We start from the raw sequence: 19,804 nt of genomic DNA, 5'->3' as shown, positions 1-19,804 counted from the left end.
ACCCGAAGATGCTCTAGAGAGGTTTATGGACCCTGATGTCCTGGTAGCAAGAAAGGGGAATTAGAACTAACCATAGAGATGAATTGGCTACTGTCAGGTGAGAAGCTGAACATTAATCACCTAGAGCTTAAGTTAACACAATGGAGATGTTGAACTATTATTTTACTGACTGTAACCCAAAGTGAAGAACCACTAATGTTAGTGTTTAACAGGGAGGGAAGAGTACAGCATACCTTTAAAGCCAGTAGTTTAATAAATATGTGAAGTAGTCCACTCAGAAGCATAATTTTGGGAGACAAAAGTAAACACTGTGCTCAGTGGCATGTTGGTTTAGAAACATTGAGGCAGAAAAAATATGTATTTCATAGCCCTGTTAGAAAGTTAGAGAAGATCACATGTGAAAGAAAAGTTAATTTTTTTGATGATGCAGATGTAGGGACCAATATTGATCCTCATTTCCATGTCGCATTATTTGATCTTAAGAAGTATGCAATCCATATGCTCCCTAAAACAAAATTAATTTGAAGAGAATCACCTTTTCATCACCATTACAATAGTAATATCACTTATTGCCCTGAAAAAATTCCAGAGTCCTTTATTTCTACCGAGCAAATATATAAACAAACAAAAAAAGTCAATGTTTCACTAAACTCTGATGTGGAAAATAAAGCTCTGTAATACTCCTTTGCTTTCAAAATTATAACACCTTAGTTAGTGTTACTCTAAAGGTAATTCACAAATTTGGTAGGCTAGAAACATAAACATATATTTAACAAGAGCTTTTCTTTATATTCAAGTTTTGTGACTACAAAAGAAAATAATTTACTTAACAGAGTACCCTGTTATCACAATATATTGTATTACTGATTTTAACATGGAAAAGAATGGTTTTACTCTGCCATTGTTTGTAATTTTAGTCATAAGAGGTTCTTTTATAATCATAAGAGGTTCTTATAGCTAATCTTTGGTCATAAGTGACCAATGATTGAATACTTTATTAGCATGTATCAAATATGTGTTTTACCGCAGTAAGAATAATGATCTGGTATGAGCTGGCTTTCCATAAACAGCCACTACACCCCTCTTAGTATTTTTTTTTAAAATACCACTTCTCCTTTTAAAAGTGATGTTTCCTCCTTCAGGAAATGCTCTCAAGTATAGTTTCAGAATCAACAAAATCATCTCTGTTAGGAGGTAATTTGAGGCCCAGTATCTATGTTTTTTACATAAAGATACCTCCCCATTGCACCTCCCACCCACCCTTGGTGTTTCAGGTCTCTGTATGCCTCCTCTGTAACCTAACCAGAAACTGGTATTTTCTTGTCTATAAATCTATCTAAAATATGGGAAATACATTTTTGTTTGTAAGGTTCTAATTGTGATTTCCATTTTAATATTAGCAGGCACAGCTGTTTGGTCTAGAAATGGAGGCCAGGCATCATCATCTCCTAATTATGAAGGACCATTACATTCTTTGGTATGTCTGATCTATTAACATATTCTAACCTAGCAATTTTTGTGCCATGTTTCCCCTTTTATATTCTTTTTCTCACCCTTCAACCCCGCCGCCTCCCCTCTCTCTCTCCCTCCCTCCCTCCTTATTTTATTATAGTTAGTACAGCCTTATATCATGTTGGCACAATTGAGCTGCCAGCTCAGCCTGAGGGCTGGGAAAGTTAAAAAGTTTTGGTGCTGTAACTGGGCCTGTATGTAGGTCATTCCAGGTGCTACTTTAGCACCACCAGACCTCCATATTGGGATTCCTGCTGCCAATCGTTCTGTCCAAATTGAATCTCCTAATGCCAAAACTTTGACTTCCCAACATAAAGGTGTATTGCCTCTAATTTGATAAGTAGCATGGCTACTCCATCTTCACCACCAGCGGCAACGTATGATATTGTATCCTACGTGAGGCCGGGTTGTTACAATTCTGGAAATGTATTCTTAATTTTCTTTTTGTAATAACTAGGTCATAAAAATTTTTCTCTAGACCTCCATTCCCATTTGTACTGTCTGATTCTTGGCTCATTACAGTTAATTCCATACATTAAACAGTAATACTGTTTATGAATCAAGTTCATTGCAATAAGGTTTGAATTTCCAGTGTAGAGAAGCTAAAAATTTCTAATGGTTTAATAAATAATATGTTCACATTATGATTCAATGTCAATAACACTCTGGTTTATCCCAACTAATGGGGGATAATACCAATATCATACGTCAAATAATCATAGTCCATTATCTGCCTCACTCATTTTCCTCTCAGATTATAAGCATATATGGAAGAAGGGCAGATACCTTCAGTCAGATTGAACTATGATTTTTTTCTTCCAAGTCTTGGGATTAACACTAAGAAAAAGATTCACACTTTGCCTATCCATACGTAGATGCTTTATCTTGTCTATGTTTTAGTACCTTTCTTCCCGTATTTGCATGTATTTATTAGGAACTCATATTAGAAATATGAGAATTGCACTTAAATGATCTTTTTAAAGAAAATTTAAAAGAAAAATCCAGAATGTAAAAGGAAAGTGTTTTGTTTGGTTTCTGTTTTTCTTCCTTTGATGTCTCCCTTGCTACAATGTGTGGGTCACCCAATGGAGAATATGCTATGTACCTAAATGCAACATTGGTTCTATTCTCATACGTATAATAATATGAACTGACACTTTAGGATTTATCAAACATTTTCCTATGAATAGCCCTGTGAGATGAGGTATGTGAATATTATCATCTAAATTTTACAGATAGGTCATCTGAAGCTGAGAGAAGTCAAATATCTTGTCCATCTTCATACAGCCAATAAGTGGAAGATCTAGCATTTGAATCCAGGCCCTTTGATTGAATTCTGCTTCCATTATACATATATATGTTACCAGTCCAGTTATTTCAATTTTGCATAAACATTCTGAAGAATAAGTAAAAAGTTACTATTCTTAAAAAAAGGGTTTGTAACTGGATAAGAAAACTTTTTGAAGATTTAAGTTTTAAGGAAAGTTTTTAAAGATTTTAATATTCTAGAACAATTTATCAAATTTGTAGTTTCTAGCTACAGATCTAGAAGTTCTAGCAGTGCTAGTCTCTGTTAAACACCATCTCTCTTCTCTAGGTTTTTGTGACACTACTGTTACTTGGTTCTTCTACTCCTCCCATCATTGCTTCTCAGTCGTCTTTGCTAGATCACCATCCATGCTACATCCTCTAACTGTGGCTGTACCCAAAGTTTCTGTTCTTCTACTTCTCCTCTCAGTTTACATTCTTTCACTTGCTTGACTTCCTCAGCTTCTAGGGCTTACTTGTCATTTCTAAGCAATTTATACCCAGATCTCTCTTTCCAATCCTAGTCTCTCTCTTAAGCTCTAGCTCCATGTTCCTACAGTCATCTAAAAATCAAGATTTCCAAAAGAGAATTTATTGTCTTTTCCCCAAACCTCTCTGCCCCCTAATTTTCTATATCTAATATTTAGCAGCTAGGTGGTGCACAGAGCACTAGATCCAGAGTCAGAAAGACCTGAGTTCAAATTTGGCCTCAGACACTCATTAGCTGTGTGACCCTGGGCGAGTCACTTAACCCTGTTTGTTTCCTCATCCGTAAAATGAGCTGGGGAAACACTCCAGTATCTTTGCCAAGAAAATCCCAAATGGGGTCAGGAATAGTTGGACATAACTGACTGAACAACCACAACAACATTTACATGCTTAGTGCTAGAAGGTTTGCAAAGTGCTTCACATATATTATCTCATTTGAAAACGTGCCTATTTCTGTTGAAGATAATCACCATCCTTTGGGTCACTCAGGTTGACAGCATTGGTGTCTTCCTCAATTCCTCACCTTTCTCTACCCCATATATTGAATCAGTTGTTGAGTTTGGTCAGTCTACCTTCACATCTCTTCTTACCTCCATTTCCTTCCCACCATTCTGGTTCAAGTCCTCACCATCTTTCACCTGAATTCTTCCAATAGCCTATAAACGGATATCCTCACCTCTGGGGATCCCTCCTCTTCAATTTACTATCCACAGGTATAACTTAATGGTGTGTATGGTGTACCCCAAAATCCTGAGGACATGCATTGTACTTTTTGGGAAAGCAAGCACTTTAAAGTGTTTCAGCACATACCATGCACCTCCTTTGGAGAATGTTCCCATACAGCTGCTAAAGCGATTTTCCTAAAGCATAATATATAACAATGGGACTACCCTCCTCAATAAACTCCAATGGCTCCCTATTACCTATAGAGTCAAATACAAACTATTCCATTTGGCCTTTAAAGTTTGTCAAATCCTGGCCCCAACCTACCTTGCCAGTCTCCTGTATTATTCCTACTCACATGATAATTAACATGGTGTAGTAAGCAGTTAGAGAGATGGCCTTGAATCTAGAAGGACCATTTTGGGTGACTACAAGCAAGTCACTTTTGGAAATTCATATAAGCTATAAAAAGGATGCCACATGGTGTTGTTGAGGGAGTTTTCTGAACTGGGAGTTTCCTGTAACCATGAATCATGGGTCTATTCTCTATCCCTTTGTCACACTCTAAGGTATATCCAAACTGATTTTCTTACAGTTTGTCACACACAGCACCCCATCTCCTCTCTCTGTCCCTTTGGATTGGCTCAATCCCAAACTCAAAGTGTTCCTTCCTCACCTTCCCCTCTTAGAACTGCTGGTTTACTTAAAAACTCAACTCACCTGCCATCTTTTATCATGAAGCCTTTCTTGATTGCCCCAGCTGCTAATGCCTTCCCCCAGACACCAAAAAAATCATGTTGCACTTATTTTGTATATATCTTGTATTTATTTCTACATGTACATGTTTTTCTTACCAATGGCATGAAGCCCCATTAGGACAGGAAATATTTCATTTTTGTCTTTATACCCCAGTACCTAACATAATGACTGGCCCATAGCAGGCTTATGGATTGATAAAAGGAACAATTTACATGTTACGATGCTTTATAACTACCACATTTTTTTATTGGATGAGTAATCATAGGTCAGTTCAAAAGTAGTCATCAGTCTTTCCAATTGGACTTGAGTAAAAATTCTTTGTATAATAGGCCAAAGACATCAATTTTTTTCCATGTGGTACAAGATGAGTTAAAGCAGTCCCAACACATCTCTTTACCTGAAAAAAATGATACTTTCCCAAACCTGAATGGCAATCTGTTTTCAAGATTATATCTGCAATCATGATCATGGCACAAAAATGAGTTGGAGGCCTCCTACTCAGCAAGCCAACATTTGTGAAGCTCCTATACAGGGAACTTTTGCATTATCTTTATCTATTATTCTATCCTACATTTCCAGCATTTTCTTGAGAGTAAAAATATGCATATGCTAAGCAGATTTTCTCTACAAAACTGAAATTTGGGTCCCTTAAAGAAAGTAAATCTCTTAGACATTTGGCCTCAGAATAAAGATGAAACTCAGGATAGTTGAAAAACAAAGTCAGACATAAGTAGGCAGAACTCAGTAATAGATTGCCAAAAGAAATTGGCTGACAGATTGAATCATTCATTGAGCTCAGTGTACACTTACTAATCACCTACTTTGTAAAGACTGTATGTGATACAATATAAATGGAGAGAGGACACTACTCTTGCTTTCACGGATCTTTTAATTTGGGTAGATAAAACCTATACACATACATGAAACAGTGATCTTTTCTATCATAGATTTATTGGAGTCTGTAAGTGTTCCCTGCCAGAGTACTCCTAAAATTAAAATGCATGTTTTCATTTTCCAAAGTAACTCTAAAGTCTCTTTAAAGATAATGCAGTGTGGCATAGTGTAAGTACAGTTTATGTCCCCGAAGAATTATTGAATCTATTTTTACTCGTGAAAATGAAACTACAGTGTTGGTAGTATTTCTCATCAGTTTTCTAGAATGAAGGGTTTTTTATGTTAATTCTTATTCTAAAGGATAGCAACTTTGATGGAGAATGAATGTAGCAGGGTACTATTTTCAATTATAAACTCTCCTAGTCCCCTTTTCCCAACGTAAATTGTAACCTCCATCAGCAAAAATGTAGTTTACAGGTTGGATTTCTGTTTCATCATAAATTGAACTTTCTATTCTTTCTCATAAACTAACAGCAAAGCCGGATTGAAGATCGCTTGGAAAGACTGGATGATGCCATTCATGTTCTCCGGAACCATGCGGTTGGGCCTTCAACAGCTATGTCTAGTGGTCATAGTGATATGCATGGGTTAATAGGACCTTCTCATAATGGTGCCATGGGCGGTCTTGGATCAGGATATGGAACAGGTCTTCTTTCAGCCAACAGGCATTCACTCATGGTAAGTTTTGATATTTACCCATCATAAAAACTTTAAAACTGTTTTATGGGATTAGGAGTGGCCTATACCATTTTTTTTCTTTTAAACATTTTGCTCTTATCGCTTCAGCTTGAAGTCCTTTCTAAGATGAGGCTCATTTGCTGTTCTTTCATATACAGTTGGTTTTTATTTATTTTAGTTTATAAGAAACTGAGTTTCTTCATTGAGGTAATTGTGTAAATCTGTAGTTCCATCTCCAGTTATACTGGAAGATTTCTCTATTTGTTGACCTTATGGATGAAATTTTTATTTTTCCCAATTAAGTGATATGAAGGGAAGGAATGTCATCTCCAATTGATGGGGATGCAATGAATCAAAAAATGCATTTAGTTTCTTTTTTATAATTGCTAACTATGCCTGAAAAAGTTATGTGACTGTTTTAGTTGTTAAATTTGACTTAGCTAAGGAGAAAAAAAAATGAGAGGGGAAAAAGTATATACAGAATGAATACAGATTCTTAAGTTACCATTTTTTGATCTATTGCTTTTTCTTTTGTAAGTTTCTTAATAAAATATTAAAAAGTATTTCTGTCTTGGATGAAGTATTGTGAAGAGTCACAACATGGTCAAAGTCATTTATAGGAAACAAAAGTGTGCTAATTTCTAAATAGTGACAACTGACTCAGTTCACTTCAATTAAACTATAGAAATATGCTTTTGAGTATCTGAGCTAAATCTCTCTTTTTTTCCTTCCCCTGACATCTCTCCAATAAAATTATCTTGGAGTAATTGCTTGTTTGTCCATGGCAGTTGCTGAGAATTCACAAAAGGAAATTCTAGATTGTAATTTAGCTTGGCCTCAGGTAATGTGTTAAGTACTCTTGGGATGCAAGATTTTTCGTTTGTACAAAGCTCCTTTTTCCCCTCCAATGTTTAAACAATACTGCTTTTAATGAAGAAATCTGGCTTTATTAAAAGCCAGATCTGTGACTTACAACCATTTCTGCATATCTGCTCTCAATCAAGAGAAAAAGAATTTAATTTTTGTAGCTTTGTTTGCTTTGCATGTGTTAAACTGATGCAACATGCACCCAGGGCATCACTTCAGAGACAGTTTGTTCCATAAATATGTAAAGTTTCTCCTTGAATACCAGATGTAGGTGAAGTTGATGTTTAAAATAATAAATTACATTATGCTTATTGGAAATATTTGATCTCTGGATTGCCTTCTCATTTGTGTATCCTTGAGAGGTAAGAAGGGGGAATAACTAGAACACTTGGGGTTACAGAAAGACAGAATGGGACAAAGGTAGAAGGCATCAACACCAAGAAGAAAGAGAAAATGTAACTAGCCGTGTGCCTATATTTTCCAGTACTATATTTGATTTAATTATGAAGCATCTAGGCAGAAGAGGGAGTGCTTATCATCTTGCTTTTGAAGACAAGTTCCTGTTCACTTCTCTGAAGACTTTTATAATCCAATGAGAGGATAATTGCAGATCCAGGTAGATTGGGCAGCATCCCTCCAGAGATGCAGCCCAGTGACAACAATCTGTTCCTTAAAGGAGTTGTATTCTGCGGTGTTGTTTTTTTTTTCCTTCCTGAAAACCAGTCGGCTAGTCCTCAGAAATAGCATTAGTCATTATATGAATCTGTAACTTCTGTAAAAGCAACAGATTTGGTATTTTTCTTTGTAAAAACTGGTCTGAATTTTCAAGCAAAAACATAAGAACAAAGGAAATAGTTTTTGAATATAGTCAGTCTGCAGTTAGCCTTTGACCATTTCATACATTCCACACTGAAAAGGAAGTTGAAGAAAAAAAATTCCCCCCAAAAAATTCAAGGAGGATACTGGTAATGTTTTCCACATTTGAATTTTAATACATGAAACAGGCTATAAAACTTTAGCCAGCTGCAGTAAATAAAGCAGCAGTGGGAGGTATGGACCGGAAACTTGTACAGAATGTGCTGGTGGGAGTCTCTTTCCCAACTGAACGAACACCTTCATTTGTTGGTTTCATAGTAGAAGAAGCAAGCTATAGTAACATGAGACCCATACCTGGGCTTGTATTGTTTCCAGTAGATCTTCCTTACACTCTATCCTCAATAATTTTTCTTATTCAAGAGAAGACAGCATTGAATCCTTTTGACCTTCTTGTCTACTTTCTTTTCCATGCAAAAAAGCAAAGCAAAACAAAACAAAATAGCAAGATAACTTGGAAGATGATACAAGAAATTCCTTCTACAGACTTAAAGCTGTATTGGGGAGGACTCGGTCTTTGACTCTGCCATAATGTTATCTCATTTAATTGTTAACATATTGTACTTAGCTTTTAATTCATAAATTGTTTTCCTTGGAACTGAAGTGGGCCTTCAGTGATTCAATAAGTTTTTAATAATGAAAGAGTTTCCCAGTATAGGAGAATAGTTTACAACACTACAAGTTGTATCCTTGTATGTTTTCTAGACATATGCTTTCATCTTGTCATTCCTCCTGTTTAAAGCACTTTAGTAGCTCTCCTTAATCTAGAAGATAAAGTTTATATTCTTATCTTCTATTCAAGAACCTCTGCAACCTCCCTTCCCCATATTATCTTCCATTCTTCTTTTAAGACTTTCTCCCTAGCCAGACTTTCTGCTCACTGGTCCCATAATTAGACACACACACATACACACACACACACACACACACACACACACACACACACACGTATATATGCTCGTGTGTGTATTCCTATGTCTATACCATTGCTACTGCTGTGCCCACAGCTTGCATTGTCAGTCTCTTTTCTCCTAATTCATTCTTTCATGACCCACCTCCTTCATGGAGCTTCCCTAGCTATCCAACCTCCAGTAATATCTCCCTTCTTTGAGTTCCTGTTAACTAATGTAATCTGCATCATACAACTTAGCACTCAAAAGTCATATATATGTGTGTGTGTGTATATATATATATATATATATATATATATATATATATATATGTATATATTTATACACGCAAATATGTGTCTCATTTTGAGAGGCTGCATGACAGTAGTAGAAAGAACACTAAACTTAGAACCCAGGAGAGTCAACTTTGAGTCTTACTTGTTATGTGACTAGATTCATTTCTCTGAACCTCAGTTTCCTAATCTGTAAAATGAATATGCTAATATTTTCTCTAAATACCACTGAGAAGGGTATTGTAAGAAAGACATTTTGTAAATTCTAAAGAGGTCCATTAATGGGAACTATTATTGTAATTCCCTTTTTGATTCATGTCCTATCTCTACAACCTATGGCAAGCCCTTCTGCCTCAACTCCTGCAACTTTTATCTTCCTGCTCTATCAGATCACCATGAGACAAAGATAATAAAGACACAACACATATATGTTAATTGAATCTTCCTTAATTTCAGGGTGTTTTGGTCTCCATAGTCCAACATGATTACAGTAAAGGCTATCTTCCAGAATTTCGGGGATAGCATAGTAAAAAGAACACTGGATTTAAAGTAAAATCCCCTGACTTTGAGCTTTTGTGTTATGTAACTGATCTTAGGAGAGTCCCTTCACTTCCCTGGGGTTCATTTTCCTCATCTAGAAAGAAGTAAATAATAATCGTACTGCCTGTCTCAGAATTGTTGAGAAGATTGATTGAATTAATGTATTTAAAGTGCTCTGTAAATTGCAAAGCTCTAAATGAATGCTGACTGTTATAATTGTTCATTTCACTTATTAGTGTGGTTGTCTACAATACTGTCTTAAAATAGGACCATAAAGGAATAGAGAAAATTCTCCTTAATGCTGGTTCCATTGAAGGGGAGACAGTCATTGAGAATTCTGTTTTGGTTTTGTGTAGATTCTTTGATGGTCCTGAAACATTATGGCTTCTTAAAGAAATGGTTTTCCTTATGCCAGATAAGGTGCCCTAAACATTGGGGTACTTCCAGTACAGAAGAGTTTAAATTATTTTTATTATATGTAACCATGTAATGCAGTTTTCTAGCAGTCTAACCACAAATCTCTCTTAAATATAGTGGCTTTAGTAGATTGATGAAAAATATTTCTTAGCTGACTTTGGAAAGAATACAGTTAGAAACTTTTACCAAATGGTAATCTGTCATCTTGGTGTCTCAGTTTTCTCACAAGTATTACTATGACAAAATCATTAAGCTACTTGTTATTTTAAGGACTTAATACATTTATATAATACACAGCAATTTGCTAAATATAGTGCACTACAGTAAAACTGCTTTGAAATATCAATTGGATTTACATGATATCTTCTTTAAGCTATTAAAATATAGAACCTACGCCTAATAAGCATGCCTTGTGTGGTTGTGGTGGTTGTCCTTCCTTCTCAAAGAGGACCAAAATGACATCACTAAGCTAGAGTCAAGTTACAGTGTGTCCGACAGTGGCTGAGCAGAACAACATGAGCCTGGAATGCTCTACCACAGGTCAGGCACAAATACTACATGTGAACATTTGGGGTGGACTCTCTAAATTTGCACATGCTGTGTTTCCTTTGAGCTATTTCTATTTTGCTTTGCTCATAGAGCACAGTACCTTCTCTAACGTGGGTAGGCCATGCTAAGCAGTCCTGTGCCAGTGTCTCCCATGTCACACAATCATTTCCAACATTCCTAAGAGAGACCTTGAGAGTATCTTTGTATCTCTTCTTCTGACCACCATCTGAACACTTGCCCTATGTGAGTTCTCCATAAAATAGTCTTTTTGGCAAGTGTGCATTTGGCATTTGAGCAGTGTGGCCAGCCCATCGTAGTTGTGCTCTCTGCAGTAGAGTTTGAATACTTGGCAGTTTAGTTTGAGAAAGAACCTCAGTGTCTGATATCTTACCCTGCTGGGTGATCTTCAGAATCTTCCTAAGACTATTCGAATGGTAGCGATTCACTTTTCTGGCATGATTCTGGTAGACTGTCCAGGTTTCACAGGAATAAAACAATGAGGTCAGCACAATAGTTCTGTAGACCTTCCGTTTGGTTATTTATATAATAATCAGTAGTGGTAATAGATAATGAAAAGAAGTTTGTTTTTTTTTTCTAAAAATCACACTCAGATAATCACTGTCATTCCCTGATTTATATCACTTAAAGATATTTGTTGCTGTTTGGGGGCAGGTCATATAAGGAAATAACACAATTCCAATCTTATGCCTTGAATTGCATGTTATCTATAACTTGGATTGAGTAGTTTTACCACGAAAGCTCAATTCAACTGGGGAAGAGCACACTTTTATGTTACATATTCTAAAATTAGACAAAAGAAAACTCTGGTTTCTACCCAAAACAAAGTAGAATGCAGCATTATTAATAATTCTTGACTGCATGAAAACTTTGGTAAGGTGTTGATATGCAAATGATTTAGTATTTATTTGGTAGTAAATCAAAGTTTAGAGATCATCTAATCCACTCCATCATTGTATTAGTAAGGGAAGTGAGTTCTAAAGATCTTGAGTGAATCACCCAAGGAGTGAATAGCCAAGCCAAGATTCAAACCCAGGTCCTTTGAGTCCAAATCTAGTGTTCTTTCCTTTACATTATGCTACCTCCTGTGGGAAAGCATAACCACAGATTTTTGTGAGCTTTTTGGTAGGGATGGAAGCAACCTGAGAAATCACCTATTAACCTTCAGTTAATAGATGAGGAAGAGAAGGCTAAGAGAGGCAAATTGAGTTGTCAGAGGTGTCATGGAGCTAGCTAATTTTGATATTGGGGGTAGGAGAGGAGTTAAAAAAAACACCAAGCTTGAGGTATTTTTCTTTATTGCATTTAAACACATTTTTCTTAGTAATGAATATTATGCAACTGTATAACTCTTTCAGCTAAGGGAACTTGAAATAGTTTACATATCCACTAGCCAAGCTTTATAGCTGCTTCAGAGTCATTGAAGTAATCTTTGTTATTACTGCAGTTATTGAAAGACAAGTCAAAAGGTCACCAGGTGAGTCTGTGCCAAAGGCAGCAGCAGTAGAACACAGGAATTCCAATTCCTCATCTTTTCTTCTGGGCCACTTAGGGTTATCGGTATACTGAACAATTCACAAAATGATCCGTGGATGGAACTTAAGAATTTTCACTTTGAAGTGGTTTTCCTGCTAAGGAATTTGCAAGTTTATTGTTTATGGAAAACAAGAAGGGCCTAACTTCCTAGTACTTGTCCTTTGTCCAGAAGATACTTGAGTGATTACTACTACCAGCGTACTGAACCTTGAGTAGCCTTCTGGTTAACCGTGCTACACTGAATGGTTGGCTCTTCATGAAGGTTTTGTGGTTTATCATTTTCTTTCATTGTCCCCACCCTTTCATCTCTCCATACCCGTTACGGGAAAAATGTGAGCTACTGGCCACCAAGTCATAAAATGTAAATGTCATCTAGGCCCTCTGAAGTTGCGTAGCATCACAGAGACCCTAAGGTATGTCAGAGGTCTGTGATAAGGCCCTAAAGGAACAACACTAAGGCAGGCCCAAGGGACTCATTACAGACCAAAGCACCTTTGCTAGGACACGATAGGTACAGTCCAACAAGAGATCCAGTGAATTGGGTGAGGTTTACCCAGAGTGCCATTCTTCTTAGGGTAAGGAGCCCAGTCGAGTTTGTCCCTTTCTTCCTCCTCAACATTCCCAATAAATGGATTTTAACTTTAGTGGAAGGCCCAGAAAGAGCCTCTTAATGTCCAGGGGACTCTCCAACCTAACATGCTTACCTAAAAAAAGATCTTTGCATTGAATAAGCGAATGCCCCTCTCACTTACATAACACTTTTTTTTTTCAAAACACTTGTTTAGTGTTCTGGAGATAACAGTTGTAAATAATCTTTCTCTCCAGGTTTAAACATTACTTGAACATGATACTTTGAGCTTATTTTTTTTTACTAAAAACATGAGAGTGCACACTATATTTTGCTTCTCTGTGCTTCGACATCCAGTAAAGAATATTGTCCAAAACTTTAGCTGTCGTATAGTAGAAAGAACAGTAGATTTACAGTTAGATGACCTGGATGTGAGTTTTTGTTGCTATGTGACATTTATGTGGAATGACTCATGGGGGTGTGGCCTTATATGTTAGCAATGTTTTGGAGCTGTGATAGACCTTGCCCATAGATCAATTCACAAAGACAAATGAGGTATAGCGCCTGTCCTCATGAGGCTTACGGACAATGAGGACATACCACTTACTTAAATAATTATACGGCCAAAAAGAACACAGCAAGAGCATAAGAGAAACACAAAGTAATGGGTACAAAGCCTCGGTGGGAGGAGGGATTCTTCTTTAGCCAGAGGAATCAGGGTAGTACTCAAAAGGCACAGATGGGAGGGGAAGATATTCATGGTGTATAAGAAGGAGAAAGAGCACCTAGGTGGCACCATAGTATGTAGAGTGCCAGGCCTGGAGTTGCGAAGACTCATTTTCCTGAGTTCAACAAGTCACTTCACCCTGTTTGCCTCAGTTTCCTCATCTGTAAAATGAGTTGGAGAAGGAAATGGCAAACCACTCTAGTATCTCTGCCAAGAAAACCCTGAATGGAGTCACAAGAGTTGAACACGACTGAAACTACTGAACAACAGCAACAGTAATGGGAAGGAGAGTGAGTAAAGCCGAGGAGCATTTCTATTTATCCAATAGTCTGAGGTCTCTGAAGCATAGACTTTGTGGTGGAGAGTTGTGAGAGAGAGAGAAGACTAAAAGTAAGGAGACCCAGATGGTGAAGGACCTTCAATTGAATTGCGTAGTTTAGAAAAGTTAATCCAAGGAATTGAAAGTCATAGAATTTTGGAATATCAAAGCTGGAAAGAACCCTAAAGATTATCTCGTCCAATCCCTTTATTATAACACCTCTGTATTAGGATGAGGGCCAGAGAAGTGCAGTGACTTTCCAGAAATCACACAGCTACTTAAATGGTAAAGCCAGAACTCAGCCTCGGGTGTCTTGACCCCCTGTTGGGTGGTTTTTTTTATTACTACATAGGGATTCTCCTGCTTTTGCTTTCTAAAAAAAATAGATTTTCTGGCTATATACATATGACAAAGACATCACAAATGTTCCTGCAGTGAACATTTATCAACTGCCTATGTAAAACTCAAATATGAATAAGACATTCTATATATTAAAGGATTATAGCTTAGCAGGGAAGATAAGATTTACACAAATAACTACTTGTGTAAGGCAGAAGGTACAATGTGCCATAAAATGTTTTGGAGGGAAATTTTACCCCTAGTGCCAAGAATCACAAAGACTTTGTGGAGAAAGTTGTGTTTTAACTGGGCCTTGAAGAATGGATAGTATTTTGGAAAATTAGAGATATGTAGAGTTGGGGTAAAGGGAGGAGATGACTTCTAGACAGAGAGAAAGCATGATAATTAATGGGACTTTAAAAAAAATTTTACACAGGAAATAAAGGATCCTGTTTTAAATGGTAGTAAAGAGATGATTTGATTGTACCGATTGGAGCACATCATTCAGCACTGTATATAATTTTAAAGACTCTTCTTTCATAGCACATCAACACCATCAGTTGGCCTGCATGCCTCGTATGAGAGCCCACAGGAAAAGAGAATTCTCGTGTATATTTTTTTACATCTAAATTGAATTAACTCATGGAATTTTCCACCCTTAGGAATTAAAGTAGCAGCTCATGAAGTAATTCAGTTATGTCATTCATACCAAAACAGAAAATAGTGAAGCAACTTGGCACTATTTAAAAGGCAAGATTTGGCTTTTACTGTTTTATATTTGTCAAAATCTGTGGCTGTTGTGTTATTTTAGCTTTTATTGTGGCTGTAAATTTTTAAATCAAAAGTATCTTAATTACTTAGAAAACAGGAGTGTAAAATGGGACCATAATAAGGGAATAGTTCAGGCAAAGTGGTTTTAAAGGAATGCGAACTTAGCTTCAACATTGCATTTTATATAACTTTTAGAGTTTTACCTAATTGGTTGACATTCACAGTTGCTTATAATTATAGCTTCCACCATATCCATAAATCATCTTAGAACCATAAAGTTGAGTTTAACCAAAAGATCTGTCAAATATTATTCAGAATGACACCCTTTGGAAAGTATTGTCCTGATACAATGGCCACATTCATTTTAAAGCAGTTAATTGGGCATATTGTTAAAACCATGGTGTTGGGTTTCCAAGTTTTAATTTAGTGTTTGCATTCTCCCTTCCTTCTACACATGGACGGATCTATTGTGAAGCTGAAAGTGTGTGAAAGTTATTGGAGAATAGTAGTCTCTGGGTAATGTTTCTGTACACTGCCCAGATTTTCCCCCCTGTAGTCTAGATGGGAAACAGCTGGCTTTTGTTTAAAAAGCTGTTTTGTGAAATGTCTGAATCTTGAGGTGTAGAACTGAGGTCACTATTAAAGCAGGTGCTTGGGAACAAGTGAGAAAAGAGCTGAGGCTGACATGACTCTATAATCTTGTACAAGATACTTCTTACAGGGGTGGGGCAGAATCTTTAATTTTGTTCAGTTATTTACTGACCTTCATTTTGCTGAGAAAATGAAGAAAGCTAATATTATCAAATAATTACACATGACATGTCTAAGAAATTAGCCAATGCTTATGTGAATATACAGCATGGTATGGAATCTTACAAAATGGCTCTTACACTAACAAGAAAGACGTCAAAAAACCAGGGTTCATCACCATTTTCTCCTATAATGAAATATCTAGACTCAGGATAAGAAGATGTAGATTTGGATTTCAACTCTACTGTTTACTAGCTGTGTGGTCTTACACACGTTATCTAACTTCCCTGAGCCCCAAGTCTCCTCATTTGTAAAAGGGGGGTGTTATTTTTATGCTACCTACCTCATGGGTTGTTATGAGGCTCAAATTAGTTAACATAAAACTAGCCCCTTAATTGCTTCAAAACAGTGAAGCATTATATAAACATGACTTGTTGTCCTATGGCAGATTATAATCATTTCAGTTTCCTTTGAGCACACACCAGAATTGAAAGAACAGTTTTTAGTAGCCTTGAGACAGTGATTCCATCTTTAGAAATGATGATGGAACCCAAGAGAAAGGGATAAAAGTGAATTGACATGATCAGCACCAGAATTACTTCTTAAAAGCAAAGGAAGAAACATGTGGAATCACTAAAGTTTATGCACATCAGGTATCTACCAGCCTAAAGATGAAAGGAAACACATCTCCTTCTCTTGGAGCTGTAGGTTATTAGCAGCTGTTTACCCAGTTGGGAATAGAGATTAACATTGTAATTTTTGCAGAACAAGAATAAAATTTGTTTGGGAAGTTGGCTCTTCATATCAAGTTGATATGGACTGCCAAATAAAACTTCCTTTTGCAGAGCTCATGTGTTAGAGTTGAGCAATGTTATGATTCCCTGAGAAACTCCGGATTACTAAGTCTGTCTCTATTAAATGAAATAGAAAAAGTTCAGAGAAATGGGTGGAATTTTGCCATTGCGGCGTTCAGCTGTGTAGGACATAACATGAAGCAAGCTGCTCTGTGGATCAGTATCAGTGCTTTAGCTTGACTTTAGACGTGGCATTCTTTTTTTTTCTTTCTTTCTCTGAACCTCATCTTTACCACTTTCAAGCCTACTTAAATGGATTTTGCATATGACCACTGCTTGCAAAATGCCTTTTCATGAGGTATTTGGAAGGCTGCTTAATACTCTGTGGTGCTTTCTTCTCTAAAAACTGTTGAACTTTGCTATTTTTTTCTGATTAAATGCTACTCTTAATGTCTTTTTTTTATTAAATCCTTTCTTTTGCTTTTGATCTTATTTATAGCTGAGCCACTGGTCATATGGAAGCTATTATTGTATAGCAATGGAGATGAAAGACTTCATTGCAGTTAAATTAGAGTGAATCATTTGGACCAATAACACACACATACAGTGAGATACCATTTGTGTCAAAATGCCCTGTGTTGTTCCTTTTGTAACCTAGCAGTTGAGGTTTATAAGGGCTTTACACAAATCTGCTTTCCATCAGAACTATGCATTTTGACAATACTGAACACATGTTAACATGCACTACCTTACTGCTAGCTTGCTACATGTAGATCGTGTCTATATGGTACCAAGTACTCAGATAAAAAGTATACACTTCATTTACATGTCAGTGTCAGATGTCAGGAAACTTGGGAGATATCAGAATTAAGGTGCTAGGTTTTTTTCCAGTTTTCATCTAGATTTTAGGTTTTAAAAAATAAGCATTTTTCTGTATTTAATGAAATTAGAAATAGTTTTTGACTTCATAAATATAATCTCAAACCTAGAGAATAATGTTAGAGATGAAGGAACTTCAGATCTAGTTCAGGCAGCTCATTTTACAGGTAAGGAAACTGAGGTCCAGAGGATTTAAGTGATTGGCCCAAAGTCACACAGCTGCTAAGTTACAGAGTTGGGAATGGAATTGACTCTCTGTACGTTGAATTTTTCCACTGTTATATTCCGTGCCTTGTTATGAGGAGTACTGTGGTTGTATTGTGTAAAGCACTCTTGATTTAGAGCCAGCTGAGATCTAGATCCAATCAGTTCTTCGCTCAAATGCTGTGAGACCCTGGGCCAAACTCTTCCAATTTCACTTTTTTCATCTAAAGGTGGAAATAATGTACTTGTCCTCCCTACCTGTCATATAGTGATTGTGAGGAAAGAAACTCCTAGAGCATTATATAAATATGAATTTTTCTTCTATTATTAATCTTTTCATCAGCCATTTATTAAGGACCTAATTAGATGCTCTACAGAGAAAACTTCAGTGACACTGTCCCTGCCTTGTCCCTATACTTGCATCCTCTGACTTATTCCTCGGACATTTTTTAACCTGGCTTATGTGACCGCATTACCTAACTGAACCTGCTCTCTCTCCAGTTGCTGGCAGTATCTTAGTTGACAAATCTGATAGCCTTTTCTCAGAAAGGTGCTATTGACTACCATCTCCTCCTGAATATTCTCTCTTCACTGGATTTTCAAGATATTCTCTCTCCTCATTTTTTTCCTACCTGACTGAATGCTCCCCAAGTCTCTGTCTTGGGCTTTTTCTTCTCACTCTCGCTATACTCTCCCTCTCTATCTCTCTCTCTCTCTCTCACTCTCTCTCTCTCTCTCTCTCTCGGTGGCCTCATTAGCTCCTGTTGATTTAATTGCCATCTCTATGCAAATGACCCATATATTTATATATCCAGACTTAATTTCTCCCCTGAGGTTCAGTTCCACATCACTGTCTATTATACATTTCAAAGTGGATGTCTCAAAGACATCTCATATTCAGTGTGACATTATCTTCCTCCAAACTACCCTTATTCCAGATTTGCCTATTCCTGTCAAGACCACTACCATTCTCCAAGATCTTATCCTTGTCTCCTCACTGTCTCTCACTCTACATATCCAATCAATTGCCAAATCTCACTTCTTCCATTATCTTTCCCATTCCAACTCTCTACTCATATGGCCACCACATTTTGTGGAGGCCCTCACCACTTTTTACATTGATTATTACAACACTTCCCTATTGGTCTCTTGATCAGAAATCGCTCCCCACTCTATACTACATGTGTCATCCACACAGTTGATTTCCTTCCAAGGCAGATTTGACTGTGTCATGGCCCTACTCCACAAACTCCAATGGTTCCTTATTATCTCTAGGATCAAAACCTAGCCCCAGGTTATCTTTCCAGTCTTGTTACATATATTATAAGGCCATACTGCCCTTTCCTTTCATACAAATCACTTTATCTACCATCTCTAATACTTAGAATACACTTCCTCCTCATTTCTGCTTTACAGAGTCCCTCTCTTCCTTCAAGCGTAGCTCAAGCATCAGCTTCCAAAGCCTACCCTAACCCTCTCAACTACTAGTGCTTCGCCTGCTTGGATTCATTTTCTTTATGTTTATTCTCTATGTGCTTTTCTACATACATGTTATTTCCCTCCGTAGAATGCAAGCTTCTTGAGAATTAATGAGTAAAGAATTTATTAAGCTCTTAATGTGCTGAGCACCACAGATATAAATACAAAAGTGAGACAGACCCTACAATCAAGGGTCTTTGTTTAGGAGAATGGTGGCCAAGGAACAAGGTAGGGTTATGGGAATAGAGAGGAACATGCCTGGGGTGAAGATGAGGATGCTGTGTCCCAAGGAGTGCAGAGTCCAATGGCTTAGGTCTTCCCAGGCAAGGTCTGTGGTGTTCCTGTTTGGAGGGGAAAGCAGCAGCTGTGGCGTCTGGGTCTAGTAGGTATTGTCTCATTCTTTGTATTTCTATCCTCAGTTGCCTAGCACAATACCCAGCACACAGTAAGTGCTTAATAAATGATTGTTACTTTTGCTATTTGCTTCTAACAGTGTCAACTCAAGTCACTTCTCAGGGCCCCAGGCAGTTTTCGCAGTATTATAAAAATAATCATTTACATCCTGTTTTCTAGTTCTTGACAACCACACAAATAATATCTGCATCTTGCAAGATGGAAACTGAGGCTCTTAGTTGCCCAAAGCCACATGGCTGTTGAGTGGCAAAGCTGGGACTCCAATCCAGTTCTT

The 19,804-nt window shown here is 37.0% G+C and overlaps 1 protein-coding gene across 6 annotated transcripts in view; it reads left to right on the top strand.

The window, feature by feature from the left end:
• TCF4 (transcription factor 4) overlaps positions 1–19,804 on the top strand; it is a 435,705-nt gene that overhangs the window by 396,690 nt on the left and 19,211 nt on the right. For all 6 annotated transcript variants that reach the window (XM_036757133.1, XM_036757108.1, XM_036757126.1 and 3 more), the window contains 2 exons: positions 1,401–1,477; positions 6,100–6,303. In XM_036757133.1, the coding sequence (XP_036613028.1) occupies positions 1,401–1,477; positions 6,100–6,303 (281 nt within the window). The remainder of the gene's footprint in view (positions 1–1,400; positions 1,478–6,099; positions 6,304–19,804) is intronic.

Source organism: Trichosurus vulpecula, chromosome 1 (assembly GCF_011100635.1).
Source record: "Trichosurus vulpecula isolate mTriVul1 chromosome 1, mTriVul1.pri, whole genome shotgun sequence".
Taxonomy (NCBI): Eukaryota; Metazoa; Chordata; class Mammalia; order Diprotodontia; family Phalangeridae; genus Trichosurus; species Trichosurus vulpecula.
This window is presented reverse-complemented; position numbering and strand designations above follow the sequence as displayed.